General features: G+C 39.9%; 1 protein-coding gene across 1 annotated transcript; it reads left to right on the plus strand.

Annotated features, from left to right (window-relative positions):
- The first annotated feature begins 600 nt into the window (after nt 1-600).
- Nucleotides 601-16,456, plus strand: kcnk13b (potassium channel, subfamily K, member 13b). Its single transcript, XM_007568934.2, has 3 exons — nt 601-1,751; nt 11,174-11,955; nt 15,820-16,456. Exons 1-3 carry the CDS (start codon nt 1,412-1,414, stop codon nt 15,976-15,978), a joined length of 1,281 nt encoding a protein of 426 aa, XP_007568996.1. The 5' UTR covers nt 601-1,411; the 3' UTR covers nt 15,979-16,456.
- Nucleotides 16,457-16,737: the final 281 nt, after the last annotated feature.

Genomic DNA, 16,737 nt, shown 5'->3' on the forward strand with positions numbered 1-16,737 from the left:
ATGTGGTAAAGCTTGAAAACTGAAGTTCTCCGTCCAATCTAAGTTGAGTTGTGACTCTGAACCAGGAGTGATAGACACAAATCGACGCTACAAGTTTAAGATTTTTATCTCTAAACAAAATTTATTTTTGAACGAAAACCGAGTTTTATTTTTGTTTCCACGTCACAACTTTGTCTTACTTTGTGTTGGTCACTAATATGCCTTAAAAAAGAAAAAGAAAAAAAGTGCACTGACGTTTAAGTTGATTTCACAAGATATGGAAAAAGTAATTTGGCAATAACTTTTCGTTATTCACCGCAACAACACAAAATCTTACTGAGTATGTTTGGTCTAGTTTCTTGTGCTAATGTCTTAGTACACTTGAAATAAGACAAAATGAACTTACTTACAAATAACTTTTCAGCTTGTTTTGAGTCAATATTAATAATAATAAAAAAAGCTATACTTGCTCCGCTGGCAGATTATTTAACATATGACATTTTTCCTATTTTATAAGTTAACGAGTGCTTTTTCATCAAAATTAAGAAATTATTGTCTTCTATTTTGCTGAAAAGTTACTTATTAGTTAGTTTTGTCTTATAAAGATATTTTCACAAGAAACTAAACCAAAATAACTTGGTACGATTTTGTGCTTTTGCAGTGTTACAACTAACTCCAACAACTTAAGGTCTTTAAATTTCAGTCCATATCCTGATGTAGAACTTGTCATCCATAAGTCCGTTGGCTCCTGGCTGTTTAGTCAAATCGTCCATGTTTCCAGAATTAGCTCTTTGGGTGCCTATCTGATCCTGAATAATTTATTTCCGCGGTGACATTTGCTCACGCGGTCCCGGGGTGAAGACGCGGCAGGCGCGTGGCTCCCTCCACGCTCCTCTCCATCCCCCCACCGTAGCTCCGCAAAGGTCAAGTGTTATTGATCCGCAAACACGCTCTATAATGTCGGAATCAAACCTCCAAAAGTTTGGATCAGGTCGAACATGACGGAGGTGTTGCGTTCAGGCTCATTATTTTGTCTCTCTCTCGCGCGCGCCAGCTGAGCAGTAGGTGATCAGACTCTGGTGCGTAAAAGACGCGCTCCGGGGCGGGGACTGCTTTAGAGACTCATCAGTAAAAAAAATAAATAAAAAAGAGCACATCAGCACGACGCGCTGCATCTACAGGTTGTTTCTCGCATATCTTCTAACATTTTCTCAATCTGATAAGATCCAGCCTCTGGAACTGCTTCAAACATCTCGCTTGTTTGACTTTTTTTTTTTTTTTTTTTTTTTTTTTTTTTTTTTTTGGAACTGGTTGTTGCCAGAAACGCAATGAAAGTCCACAGCGATGGACTTTTCCGTCTCCTCCGTGGAGCGCGTACGGTCCCCCACAGCCGCCGCCGCCGCTCCTTCGCCGCGGTGACAACGGCAACATAATGGCATGCAGGAGCGGCTGCTGCTGCGGCTCCTCCGGCCCCATCAACGAGGACAACGCGCGGTTCCTGTTGCTGGCGCTCTTCATTATCCTCTACCTGTTGTGCGGCGCCGCCGTCTTCTCAGCGCTGGAGCAGCCCAAGGAGCGGGAAGCGAAGACGCGCTGGGAGCAGAGGTTCGAGCACTTCTCCCAGAAGCACAACCTGAGCACAAGGGACCTGCGCAACTTCCTGAGGAGCTACGAGGAGGCGAACGTGGCGGGCATCCGCGTGGATACGGTCAGACCCCGGTGGGACTTCACGGGAGCGTTTTACTTCGTCGGGACCGTGGTGTCGACGATTGGTGAGGTTTGGCAGCAACTGTCGCGCACCGACCGGTCGTTTCAGGTCGAACGCGTTGACCGAACCGTCTTTTGGGTCAATGCTTTGTTTTTTTGTTTTTTCACTCTTTTTCTCCTTCTGCAAACACCAGCACAAACTTATCCCAACTGTGAATGTGCCTCTAAATTCAAAATGTAAATATGTAAAAAAAAAATTAAAAAAAAGTAATATTTTCTCTCTTTCTCTCTCGTTTCTGTTCATGGATTGAGCCAACAGAGGAGTATAGAGAAAAATCTGTTCGTATCCCTTCAGAACTGCACAGGCAACCGCAATTTCACCGTAGATCTAGACCTGTGGCAATAAGCAATTAATCGATCAATCGCATGCTAAATTAATAATTTCTACTTTAATGATTAACCGTTTCTCTCTCTCTTTCTCTTTCTCTCTCTCAACTCTTCATTCATGGTGCTTTGGTCTCAAATAGTTTTATTTTGGAACAATTTTGTTGTTTACAGAAACTTCATAATTTTTTTATTTATTGTTTCTGTTGTACTGTTTATTTTAGATATTACATTACTTGAGAATGGTCTCAAAATAACAATTTTATCATTTATCGTGGAGGAAAATTTATTGTCGTGACAGATCTAAAAATGAGCCAGCTGAAGTTCAATTAGTTGAATCAACTCAGATTTTTACCTAGCTGTCATAAGATGTAGCACAGACTTGTTCAAAAACAGTAAAATATTCCTTTAATTGGTTGCTGAGTGTAAGTGTTATAGTTTGTTATAGTTTGTTCCTCGTTATTTACATGTTACCTGATCCAGATTTCCTGTTGACATGATGAAATACTCACTTTTGGGATGTAACTGATATAAATGTGGAAATCTTGTGCCACCCCCGCTTGCTGTGCCTCCCAGAGCAGAGAGCCATGTCATTCATTCGTTGATGCTGTGCTGCAAATGTATTTTTTCACTTGTCTCGTCACATTACTGAGGAGGAGCAAGCCTGGCACAGCTGAGAATGACTTGGAAATGAAAAGGCAGTCTCATAAATTAATTCTTTTGTCATTAAATGCAGCAAAAATATTAAAACATGCAAGAGTAATTCAATGATTAACAATTAATCCGACATAAATTAGCAGCTCTGAAGCTTGGCTACTTGTCAAACTGTCAAATTGGTCAGAAAATAACAATATCAGTCATGATTAGTTATAATTTTGACTGTTAAACCAGAGGATATTCTGGTTTGCTTATGTTGGTAGCTCTCACATTGGTCTCGACCGAAGTTCTGGAATTTTATTTTGCTTTTGGTAAACACACTTCTTCTCCTACTGTGAGTTTTCCAGGGCTTAGTATACGGCATTAAATGGGAATTTGGTCTCAGCAGAGATGGAGCTGATCTCATCCAACACTGGTATCGAATGTTTATTTTTCAAATACCTGCTGTATCTTCAGTATTTCTGAATCTGATGTCTGGCTGATAGGGTGACTATCAAAGACCAGATTACGTTCCTACAGATTAAACTGTCAGTCAAAAACATTCTCACACCCTTAGATAAACATAATAATCTCACCTTTTTTACATAAAAATGATTGTTTTCATATTGTAGTGTAATGTACATTGAACAAATTACATAAAGTTCAGACCTACAGATGTCAGACTGGTGTACTCTGCCTGTTAGCATTAGCTTCGTAGCATATAGTTTGGTGTCGAAAGCTTAAAATAAATGTTTTTAAAATGTGTTTTATGGAAACATTTAGAACATTATAACCTACCTCGGACTGTTTCAGCAATAATAACTGACGTTAAAACTGTTGCTCCTAAAGAGGAGCAACAAGGAGCGTTAGCAAACAGGAAAGCTAGCTGTATGCTTCCATATTCTTTTTTTTTCACCTCTTAACTTTTTCTGCCACAGTACAGTAAGTATGCTGCGACCCGTTGGAAGGCTTTCACACTAGATATAAAAATTTACAATGTAGAAATTACATATGTAGACATTTCTGTTACTGTTAGCCAATGCTAACTTCAGTAATTAGCTATAAAAGTTGTTAGAAACTGCAGTTTTACAGATTTTTTTTTTGTGCAACTTCGCTCAATCTAATGTTCTCTGATGAATAATTGATACCCTGTAAAGAAAGATTCACCCTCCTCACCCCGGCACCTTCCACAATAATTATTTATTTAATTATTTAATTTTTTTTTCTAAAACAGATTTCAAAAACACCCGATTTCACACAGGACCATTTCCAGAAATCTTTTCATCCACATGGAAATGCAGAGAACGGCCCAGAGCACTATTTCCCCCAAACCAGAAAGTGATGCGATGCTGAGTAGATAATATGCGATTGTTGTTATGTATGACTCGTTTAGGGTTATAGATCATGTTAGATGTTGGGCTAATATATAAGAGTTTTTTAAATGTGTTTTTCCTGTTCATATTAGAATGAGAGGGCAAAATTTTCACTGTGGAACCCATTTAAACCCTTTTTAATTCCCCCAGAAAAACAGTGTTTTCCATGTAGGCACAGGGGAGAAATGGTTAAAAACTGTACATTTTAGAAAAAAAAAAAGTTATAGTTTGGATTCTGTTTACACATTTATCAACTCTCTGTCATAATATAGGAATGGAAGGATTCTTCTGAACCTTTTGTTTTTTTTAGCAATTAGCAAAAACACATGGGAAGATATATTCAGTATAAGCTGACGGGCCTCTGTTCTGTTGTTGTTTATTACTTTATGCAACAACAGAACAATTACGACCCACAAAATATTTTCTGGGTTAGAAAACATTAATAGTGGAAGGTTTTTAAATAATATACTCATTACCATAACGTTGTAGAAATACATCCGTTAGAGTAAAATTATTAAAGTCCAGTCAAAGTAAAGTATCAGATCTGACGTTGAAAAGCAGAGGGAACATCAGATTAGGTTTAGATGTAATTTATATGTCAAAACCAAAGTGCAAAGACAGAATCTGCTTCTGTTCTATCAGTCTCCATCCCGTAACATGGTGGTGGCAGCATCATGCTGTGGGGAGGCTTTTCTCAGCCTGGTTGATAGAAACATGGAAGAAACGTTTGAAAACCCTCTTAAAGCTGCAAAATGGCACCGCACTTTTCAGATTTTCAGGCTCAGTAAGATAGTTGCATTCAGTCAGAGGGTTCTTCAAGAGTCGCTGTATTACAGACTGCTACAGGAGATCCTTCAGCAGTCAGCATTTCACAACCTTGGATAATATGAGTTACAATAACATTTAAATTCCCTGTCTGATTAGTAAAATATTTCTGAAGCTGAATTTTATAAAGCAGTTTGGTCATTTTGTATCACAAAAAGACTCGTTGCTCATTCGTAATTTCAAGCTTTGGACAAAAAAAAAAAAAAAAGCCTGACATTGAAAAAACAGAATTCACAAAATTAAAGTTTTTCAATGTGCTCTCCACAGAATAGCATTTCTTTTATTTTATTTTCACAAAACGTGTTGCCCAACTCTCCAGGGACAGATAAGAGTTGGCCTCCGGTGTAGAGCGCTATCTCTCCTCAGCACACAGCAACAGTGGACAATAAGTACCATCACCAGTGCTTATTGTAGGGGGCCTATCACCCCGGCAGCTAAACGACATGTAAATCTGAATGACTTGTATCTAAATATAGAAGGATTTATGTTTCAGATAGACCCAAACGGCCCTGAAAAGAAGAACGGTCTGCGCGACTGTTTGACATCGAGAGATTTGTGGAAATTTCTCAGGTTACAAGAAAAGAGGAATGTGGCTCAAAGACGGCTGCAGAATGAACGCGTTGTGAACAAGTTATTAAATCTTCTCTTCGGATATTACAGTCAGTAACTGACGACCACAAAGATCTATAAATAGGTGCGCATGTACAGAAGTATGGAAGCGTTTGTATTCAGAGTTCTGGGTGTAGCTTGTATAGACTGTAAGGGAAACTGAATGAAACATTTACAGTTTAAAGAAAAAAAAACAGATCAATTTCTTTTTTTTTCTTGTTTTTGTAATATCATCAGTGTGCTTCAGTATGAGAAACACCAACAGTCGTCTTTACTGCATGAAGTAAAATGGACGCAGAATGAGAATTAGTCTGAACTGCATTTTACCGCATTGCTTGGCAACAAAGTCTAAGTGAAGAAGATGAAACCAGAAGCAACTTTTGAGTTGAACAGAGTTAAGATTTACAAAAATAGATGCAGTGAAAAAGAGAGAAAGGTCTTGTTTGGGAATGTGTTTCTGATTTCCATCCAAATTATGCAACTTTGATTTAAAAAAGAAATAGATTTGGTCACACTTTATAAAAATAATACTGCAGGTTGAAGGCAGTTTTTTTTTGGCACTTTGGTGAAGAAGAAGCTCGTTTTACTTCTTTAAACCACTATGTGTGAAGAAATATCTGGTGTCTGCTCCTTTTACAAACACCGTCACTTATCCCAGGGACTAAATTTCTACCTGAATTCAAAATGAAGAAAAGAAAAAGTTCTGTCATTTCTGTCAATCCATGAAATCTCCTTCAATAACTCAGTAGCAGCGAACAAAGGAATGGAAAAATGACATATTTGTGTCAAATTCTCAGAACCGTCAGCCTCCGTCAGAGTCCTGGGTTCGCTGGTGTCGGTGTGAGACGGAGACAAAGCGCTGAAGTCCTTCAGATCTCCTCAGATTTGCGTCTCCATTTCGCTCCAGCGCCGTGATTGGAACAAATTTACGGTCAGCGTCAGACGGTGTGGCAGGACCTCTGATCGATAGCAGGCTCAAGGCGTGTATGAGGGAGAAATCCATGACGGGCAAAGTCATCACAATCTCTTCAGAGACATGTTGTGTCACACGGTGTCACGCGTTGCCTTTACGGCCCATCAGAAAGGTTTGCCGTGTATTCATGTCAGGGATCAGCCAAGAAGGATGTGCGAATATGTCTTGCATGTGGCCCAAACTGTTGCAAGCCTTGGTTTTCGTCATGATTGGTCCTTTATTCAGCTACCTCTGAATAAAGGACTTTGACAAGCTTACATATTCACACTTCAAAAGAGCATCTAGTTTTCTGCCACACGTTGTGTTTTGAACGTATGCTAAAAGTCCAAATCAGGCCAAATTTGGCTTATGGTACATTTTAAAATGTATCGCATTTACTACGATATTATCGGCATGGTGTCGGCCAAAATCAGAATCGGCAGGTTAGGCTTTTTAAAAAATAGATAATCAGATTACAGTTTTCCAGCCGGAAAACCGCAATCTGTGCACCACTAGCTGCCACACCCTTTATCTGTGCAGCTTTTACTTCAAAATTATGCCCTGATAATACATGTTGTTCTAATCTCACAAAATGTGATCATAACAAATAAGTTGAAATTTGAGGTTTTAATGTGATGAAATCTGAAAGTGCCTTGGGAATACTTTCACAAGGAAGTGTATGAAGCATTAATTCTTAGTTTTAAAAAATTGTAAAAAGATGTGAACACAGAACAAAATGCTTTTGTATGTCCAAGGGGTAAAGACAGGGAACTTAATGATGCACTCAGTATGTGGTGGCAGAATGGTCAATTTTATCTTTTATTCATTGTTCCTTCGTCTACTCTTTAATCCCATGAACCATTCTCATTTTTATCCTTTTCAAAAATAAACTGTCATATTAGATCCTCTATAAAAGCACTGCATGCATCATGACAGGCTGATGTGCTGTAGAGCAGCAGAGAGTGCAGCGTTGTGACGGTATCATTAGTGCATCTCTTAATGCCTGTGCATTTTCTCTCTACCTTTCCACATTCTAATGGAGAATTATATCTGGTTTGGAAACAATGTTATCCTCGTTCGCTGCCAATTCAGTTGGGGTGATACGGAACCCATCCACCCATTGTCTCCTGCAGGCCATTTCAAATGACGACCAGCAGGACACACAGGGGACCAGAAACCATTTCCATGAGGCCCAGTCCATGGATTCTCTAGAAAAGAAAAAAAAAACAAACAAACATAAAAAGCCATGTATTTTGCCAACCTTCTGAAAATCCTATGAAGATAAAAATTCCTACGTTAGTAAGGACCACAAATGGAACACCAGAGCATGTCTTAAGCTAGGATGCATTGATAAATTTGCCAGTCGATTAATTCGTCTGTGTTAATAATAAAAAATAACGTATCCAAGTTATCGTGAGTTAAGACTGGAAGGTTTCAGTTGCGTCAGCCTCATCAGCAAACATTCAGCCTGAGTTTGTTGTTTTGACCTTTTTTTTCCTGTTTTCAACTTCAGATGGTGATATAACAATGCGGCTCGGGACTCCACCGAAGTTGTTTGCAGTGGATTATAAATATTGGAGCGAGACTGCGCCGACTAAAAAGCACACCGTGTTTTTGTCATGAGCATCCACTTTCACGGCTCCTTTTCAATATTCGGATTTGAATCACATCTATTGTTAGAATTTGTTATTTTTATTTCCAACCTTACAACAAACACGTCGGTCTGTGAAGTCGCAAGCATGAAACAGGAAAGTGATTAGCTGCGCAGAGGTTATTGCTGCAACCACGACTTATTAAAACAAGTCTATTTACTTTGTGATATTTTCGACTTCTGTTTTTGTTGCAGATTAAAATAACAGCAAGGGCTTTTTGAGAACATGGTAAACAAAGGTGATGAGTCAGACCACAAGGATCTAAGGCACTGCTGTTTTCTTTCCTCCACAGGCGATCTAATCAAGTTATTATTCTAAAATAAACACACAGAAAGTAACCATTTTGTCTTTCGTCTTACTCTGAAAGATTGCCTGTGAGAATACTAACATAGTTTTAAAGAACTAAAACACTTTTCTAAAGTGTTATGTGGTTGTTCACAATAACCTGTACCATATGAATATGGTAAAGATGTGTAGAAGCTGTGGAACACATGCAGCAGTATAAACTCCATTATGCAAATTAGACTTTTTAAGGTTTACATCATGTTCTAATGTTATTTCCTCATCAAGCAGTCCTTCCCACTCAGCTCCTTCAGACTAGCCAGCAGCAATTAGCACAGTTCCACCAGGTGTTTGTTATCAGCTGAGCTTATTATAGGAGTTACTTCTCTGTGCAACGCTGGTAAAAATGTTGTTAAAGGGTTAATAGTGGAGCCATGTTGTGATGACTTCCTGAAGGCGGAGTTTCAGAAAGAGCCAGAGTTTTTAAAGGGACAGAGGCTCAATTTCAAGGCGTTAAATCAGAAAGTAAAATTTCTTTTAAGTCATATTTGATATATGTAACATTTTTATAACAAGAGAAGGTGAGATAGTTTTGATAACACTTTAAAATGCCTGGAGAACAAACAATACTGTCCTCTTTAAGGTTAAGTGTAGTGACATTTTAATAAGAGTAAAAATCTAAGATTAGTTTTATTTATTTCTCATGCAAATTAACCAATGCTACACTAATAGGAGCTCAGTGAGCTACTATGCATTATAGTTAGCAAAATTATTTTTCAAATTTGCTCTTTCCTAGTTCTCTCAAGAGGGGCTACATTTTTTTAAGCACTGTGTATTTATTGTTTTCAAGCAGTTCATGACCTCAGTGGCTGCATGGAAGTCTTTATTATATGGCTATTGCTATTTTTCTGTAAATAATCTATAGCTGCCTGAAAAATATAAGAGTTAAAGCTTAAAACGAGCCGCATGGTTAATCTTTGGTATGGATGTTAGCACGTTAGCAGCACAACTCAGAAACCATCACCGACACCGTCTAGTTTCATCCTGACTCGTGTCATAATGCAGTTCCTTTCATGCTTGTCTAACTGCAATATTATTATCACCATTACCGTATCTTAAATGGGTCAAATAGCTTGTGACATTCATGTAAATGATATCCTGAAACACAAAGAGAAGAAAAACAAAGTCATAAAATCCAGCTGATTTGGCTTTATTGTCGTGTTTGGGAGAGCGCTCTGGCTCAATTAGCACCTTGACAACCAATTTGAATGAAGAGGCAATCAAATGCTCCCCAAGAAGCCACTGTGTAGCGCAGCCAATTAGTCAGGCTGAAGCTTTTGTTTTCCGTCTCAATGCTGAGAAAAAAAAAGGTAGCAACATTTAACTTCCCTTTTTCCATCTGAAAAGGCCTTGTGGGTCACATGCATTCACCACTACTGTACCTGTTGACGTCACCAAAGGTGCTAGATGGCAAAAACTGTAAAAAGTATTCAATCATATGACATACAGTTTCTTGTTAATACACTTCAGTGTACTCTGTAGCTTAGTAAATACTTTGTAGAGCCATCTGTCAATGTAGCTGGAGCTAGAGGTCTTTAGAGTGTCTCTACCAGCTAACAGCTGCACATTTTTGCCCATTCTTCTTTGTGATGAAGTTCAAACTCACTCGGGTTGAGCTTATTGTTCGGCTTCAACTTTAACGACTCAAATTTAAAATCGGTCTGGACTTTAAGTGTGCCATTCTAACACCTGAACATGTTTGATGCATTGGATCTTGTTGGGATCTAGTAATGACAAATTGAACTACCTCCAGGGACCAAAGAGAGAGGTAGAAAAACTATCAATCCCAGAATGCACTGCAGTAATCCACCTTCAGTTCTAGGATGAAAAAGGAGGAGGAGTTTCACTGTGTGTGTATATGTGACTTCATGTTTTAGCAAAAACTTTATGTTTGATGAAAGTTGGTTTCTGTACCGCAGATTACTGCAATGGTCAAATGTTCACTTTGAGGTCTCACCTGACCAGAGCGTCATCTGCCACCTGTTAGCTTAGATAAAATTATACATATTTGGACTCAAACAACGAATCAGACAGCTTTACCTTTTGTTGCTCTACTGCATTCAGTCTCGGTGAAAACACACTCAAGTTTGTGGTTGTAACATTTCAAACGGTGAAACGGTTCGAGGAGTTCGGAAATTCTTTCAAAGTACTGTAAGTCTGAAACAAATATTTTTATTTGCCAAACAGTCCAAACAAGTTCCAGAAAACTGTAATCCCACTAAGTATTAAAGAGACAAGCATTGACTCGATCACATTAGGTGCTCGTCAGAATCATTAAGAGAGCAATGGCAACCCGGTGGAGGGAAGCATCCAATTTAAAACTTGGAGGACACCTAATTGTAACTGGGTAATTGTTTTCATTGCCAAGAGATTTTATGCTTAGTTTGAATGATAAAGCAACAGGAAGCGGCTGTGGCTCTCCTCTGCTATATGCAAGTAATCAATTTGTTTCCTAGGAGTGCAGCAATTCATTTGCAAGACCATGTGCATGAATGAAAATGGAGGTTTTCTTTAGAAATTGTGTTTGTCTAGAGACAGTAATGCTCTTTGTCCTACTCTCTCTCTCTTTAGTCTTTTATGTATGCTGTGGAGAAACAAAGATTCAAATTAAGCTACCAGTCCTAATGTTTACCTCCCCTTGTCTCAATGATAGCTGCACAATCCTTGTAGTCTGGATCAGCACTCACTATTGAATGTCTTTGTATGTTTGCCAGGGTTTGGGATGACCACTCCCGCCACCATTGGAGGAAAAATCTTCCTGATGTTTTACGGACTGCTGGGCTGCGCCGCCACCATCCTCTTCTTCAACCTCTTTCTGGAGCGCGTCATCACCGTCATCGCCTTTGTCCTCAAGTCCTTCCATGAACGGCGCCGCAACAAGGCCGTGCTGCCGCAGAATGGACGCCGGGTGTCTGAGGGCGAGAAGGTGGGCGGAGCCGAGGCGGGTGCAGTAGGAAAGCCTGAGGAGCTCGCTGGCTGGAAACCCTCGGTTTACTGCGTCATGTTCATCCTCGGGGCGGCGGCAATCTTGGTGTCCTGTTGCGCCTCGCTGATGTACTCGGCGGCTGAAGGCTGGGGCTACTTGGACTCGCTCTACTTCTGCTTTGTGGCCTTCAGCACCATCGGGTTTGGGGATATGGTCAGCAGTCAGAGGATCTCCTACGAGGGTCACGCCACGGCTGCGTACCGGGTCGGAAACTTCTTCTTCATCCTCACCGGCGTCTGCTGCATCTACTCCCTCTTCAATGTTATCTCCATCGTCATCAAGCAGGTCCTCAATTGGCTGCTCAGGAGGTTGGAAGCCTCTTGCCACTGCTGCTTCCCTAGGAGGGGTCCTCACCGGCACCCTCGCCGGAATGTGGTGGCCCCGGGACATCTCCGTACCCGCAGGGACCCCTCCATTGAGACGGATGCCATCAACGAGAGCGAGACCGACCCGGGCCGCAGGATGTCTGGGGAGATGATCTCCATGAGGGACTTCTTGGCTGCCAACAAGGTGAAAACTTTATGTCAGGAACAACTTAACTGCCTCACATCCGGCCTTGGATTTAGCGCTTTTAATGGAATAATACTAATCTTAAGTCAGATATGTGGCAGGTTTGAACAGTGGAACCTGGGTAGTCTCAAAGGATTAGGAACCACACCTGCTCATGAATAGCTAAATACTTAAGATCTTTTCTAAAAGCATTTCTAACTGCCTATGTTAATAGTTAAAACCCTAAATCTATCTTAATTTGCATTATTGCGCAGTGTAAGCCATCTTAGTGGTTTCCAAACATTTTCTGGGCCCCCCCTACGGATTACAAATAGCTGTCTCGTTGAACGACGTGTGTGCGCGCGTGTGTGGGGGAGGATGTGGGGGGGGAGAAGATTCTTAGAGACTCCCTGTCTCTAACTTTTTGGGGGGGCAAAATTAATGTATGTAGCTAGACATAGACAACAACATCGGTAGCCTACAGGCTACTTCTTAAGCTTAAGGTGCTGTATTGTTATTAGCTAGCTAGTCATCCTTTAGCTAACTTTATCTGCATCCAACAGCTTTACTCAACTCAGTCGGTTAGTTTGGAGGAAAACTGTGAAAAGTTCTTTGCATTTTGCTGGTTTGCTGCCATGATTCTAACACACCTGCGTAGCTCTGCACAGCAGCAGCAGGTCTCCTTCACTGTCACACAGATGTAAACCACACAGATGTAGCCCCTACTGTATTTGACTATTTATCCTCCTGTATCACCCTAACCGCACTCTGGCATAAAGTCACAAACTGAGCAACAGCAAAACAGCCCAAGTATTGTAACATAGTGAGGACATTTTTGGAAAGATAGCTGTTTGCTAACATTAGCGGGGTGAAAGAAAGCTAGCATGTCTGTTGTTAGCATTTTAGCTGAATTTCTCCTTTCTAGTTCATTTCTAATTTAAGTTTTACTTCTAAAACAAACAAAAAAAATCTCTTTTTCTCATGGAATATGAGTTAATGCTTGAAGGTCACTCCAGCTTTAATTTAAACTACAGAGGAACAGCAGGCTCTGATGAACAACAACCTCGCTTACCGGGAAGGATTAAAGCCTGCTCACATCAGCCCACCTCCCACACAGAAACAAATCTGGTCTCATTAAAGCTGTTGTTTTATCTTATTATATTTTTTTAAACCGTGTGAATAGACTCAATTAAAACACACTCAGTGCACCACCAACCCGTCTACCGAACACAATTTGCTGCGTATTGATTTTCAAAAAGTCATTAGTGAGAGCAGCGACGACTGAAAGCAGCGTGAGCTTTCAGAGACGTTTTTGGTCCAACACCTTCGTTTTCTGACTAGACCTAACACAAATGTTGTTCTTTAGCTTAATTCATTGGTACTGAGAGATACAAGTATCATGTTTAATATCTTAAGCCCAATATGTAACTAATGTTAGGCTTAAGAAAACTTAAAGCTGCAGTGTCTTTTGTAAAAAAAAATATATGTTTATTTTTACATATTTGTTAAAACTGCCAATCAGTCATGTCAGTACAACATGAGACAGATAATCTGTGAAAAGATCGATCTCCACTTCCTTCCTGAGACACTATCATGGTTTGAAGACTTGCACCGCTCCCTACCAAAAACAGTAGTTGTTTTTTCATATTTTGAATATGAGCTGTCACTCTGACTCCAAAGCTCAGCATTATTTTTTGAAAGGCAGTACTTTGAAAATAATGTATTGCAGTAAATAAATAAGAAGCTCCCACATTCTCAGTGAAACCAGGAGCCCTGTTGATTAGATTCAATGCTTACATCAAATAAAATTATACAGATTTTGTCCTTTGGATGTAAGAAATACAAGTTTGTGCACTCAGGTGATTTTCCTTCTCTGATATTGTGCTTTGAACACTTTTACGTACGAAGCATTGCTTTCTTTAGAGTGTTGTAATTCAGCTAAATGTATTTGAGCATCCAAAAGTATACATACCTCTGACGTTTTTCATGTTTTGTTACATTGCTACCCTCAAGCATCAGCGTATTTCTTTTTTGTTTTTGTGATAGACACAAACTTAACACTTAAAAAAAAAAAAAAAATCTAAACCTAAACAGTGTGTCATACATTTTTATTGAGCCTGTATTTTGAGTCATACTTTGCTGCTGTTGAGTTATAAAAAGCCGGCTGGTTCTTCTTCTCTGTGGTTTATTCAAGCAATGTGTAGCGACCAAAACCAGATTGACAGAGAAACGTTCAAACGCGTCTCTGTTTGCATGTTTACATCATGCAAACAGATGCCATTGTTTGCATGATGCCTAATGGATTCCACTTTATTTAGCTCCATCAGCTCTGCCCAGCTTCCTGCATGATGTCGGTGGGGAAGAGTGTGTTCAGTTTGCTCTACTCTTAGTGTTTTGCATGTGGACAAAGTTTAATTTTCATCACAATAAGCTAGTTCGCAGACGGCCTGACTTTTACCAGGTGCCAAAGCTTAGCTCCCCCTGTAGCAGAGAAAATAATTGACTTCTGCTGGTGTGATATTTAGGAAAAAAAGCACTCAAGTCTTTTTGACTTTCATAAATCCCGTAAAAATACAAATTGGTAGTAAGAATATGTAGATCCTTAAACAGATGAGCAGAGGGACGATTACAATTCTAACAAAACATTTTTGAATACTTACAATTTTATGCAAAGTTGTTGAAAAATTATTTTATAGTGAAATAAACATGGGTATATGAGACTGTAATAAAGTGTAAGGAGTGCATGTATACCTTATTAAATCTAGCCTAGCCAGGTAAAGCCAAGAAACGAAAGAAAAAGTCAAGTTATCTTCTTTGGTCACCTGTATTTTATTGAAATTCCAAGCAGAGCATCAGTGTCTGCAACAAATGTCACGCTGCTCCCTGCAATACTTTTTATGAAAAATACAAAAAATGTAAATGTCAGGTGGAATACAAACCAAAGACTTTCCCCATGTGGTCATCCTGCTGGCTCCTCGTTAAACATAATCATATGGAAGAAATGAGCGCCTTGTTCTTCTCTACAGGGAACTGGGAAACGTTGCCTTGTTGAACCACATCTTCTGGTTGCCTCTGCTGACGCGTGTTTAGTATTTATCACCTTCCTGTCTAGTTAAATTGTCGCACATAAGCAAAGGAAAGATCTGCGTACTTTATATATCGTCTGTGAGAACAAGATGTGCTAGGTGTCAACACTTTGTATTCGTCTGCTTCTGCAGGTGTAAAACTGAAGTATGTAACTTTTATTTTAAAAAATATGTTTTTTTCATAATTGTTAAAATTATCATGTTGAACAGTATAATATGTATTATACTGTTTATTATACATTTTGACAGATAATCTTAGAAAATCAAGCTCCTCTGCCTTCTCCCAGTTCTAACTGCAGTCAGTCAGAAACAACCAATCAGAGCCAGGAGGAGGGTAGCGCTGTCAATCACTCTCATGCTCACACCCTCCCTGTTTGCTCTTTGCTAATCAACACCTGGCTCACCATAACGTAGCCTGCCATTAATGCTAACACTAGTTAACTAGTTAGCATAGCCCCCGATGATGGCAGGTAAACGGTTTCCCTGTAAGGGTAAGTTGTTTCTCTGCTACTAGCACATGAGTTAGCACACACGAGGTTGATTGACAGCGCGAAGGCCCTCCTCCTGCCTCTGATTGGTTGAATTTTTTTCCAACCTCAACAGTAGCTCAGAGATGACCTGTCTCACAACGCCCATGCTGGCAGTTTTAGCATGGAAAAATAAAAGAAAATGTATTTTTGTAAAAGCTACATATTGCAGCTTTAACTGGAGGATGTTGCAGCCTCTGAATATAGGAAGCAAACTTTAACTTTTTCTATTTTTTTCCCTCGCATGCTGACTGGTTTCTCCTCCCCCGCAGGTGAACTTGGCCATCATGCAGAAGCAGCTGTCGGAGATGGCGGTCGGACACCCGCGGCAGTCCGGCGGCTCCTGCTCGCATCAGAACGGATTCTCAGGAGGGGTGGGCGCCCTGGGCATCATGAACAACCGGCTGGCAGAGACCAGCGTGGACAGATAAGGTGTTGTTAAAAAAAAAAAAAAAAGATACAGAAGAATGAAGAGGAAGAGTCTGAGGCGGGCGTGGGCTAACAACCCCCACAGCCACCTCTCAGCAGGTGCAAGCGATTCCATCTCCGTCCGCTTTCCTTTCAGGAACTTGACTCCATGTCAGTTTGCTGAAATCTTTCATTCGGACCGGAGTGCTGGAATGTTCCCTGGTGATGAACCCAGTTTCCATGGTGATGAATAAAAAAATAAAAAACCTGCCTAGAGTGTCGTTTTCTGAGCTCCTTCACACCTAAACGCAACATCCTGGCTTTGTCTGTTGTTTAAAACATGGTTCATGTTCAGGAAATGAAATGATGCCGAATACAGTATGTCATGTTCAGAAATTTTAATGCACATAAGTAATTTGTCTATTGGCATTTTTAAGCGAGAAGAAGCTGGGAATCCTACAACACATTTCTGTAATTGTTAATAAAACCTGTTTAATTTTGGTTTGAGCTCCGGGTCAGATTTGTTTTTTCTCCCCAAAGATGGATGACAAACGTCTCCAAAACCATCGCAAGAATAATAATTCCTAAGTGCTTGAACAAAACAACTTTCTTAGTTCCTCAAAATGCCACCAAAAACTGTAAGAAAGTTAATGTTTGGATCTGTCTACGCTTCATTTCGTGGTTTATTTTTGTGACATTTTATTAGGTTCCTTGTGTAACTACAGCAATCGGTGAAAGCATCGGCAGCCATTTGAAGTGCAAAAACTCCTTTATCCCGCCTC

Source organism: Poecilia formosa, unplaced genomic scaffold, assembly GCF_000485575.1.
Source record: "Poecilia formosa unplaced genomic scaffold, Poecilia_formosa-5.1.2 Scaffold233, whole genome shotgun sequence".
Classification (NCBI taxonomy): Eukaryota; Metazoa; Chordata; class Actinopteri; order Cyprinodontiformes; family Poeciliidae; genus Poecilia; species Poecilia formosa.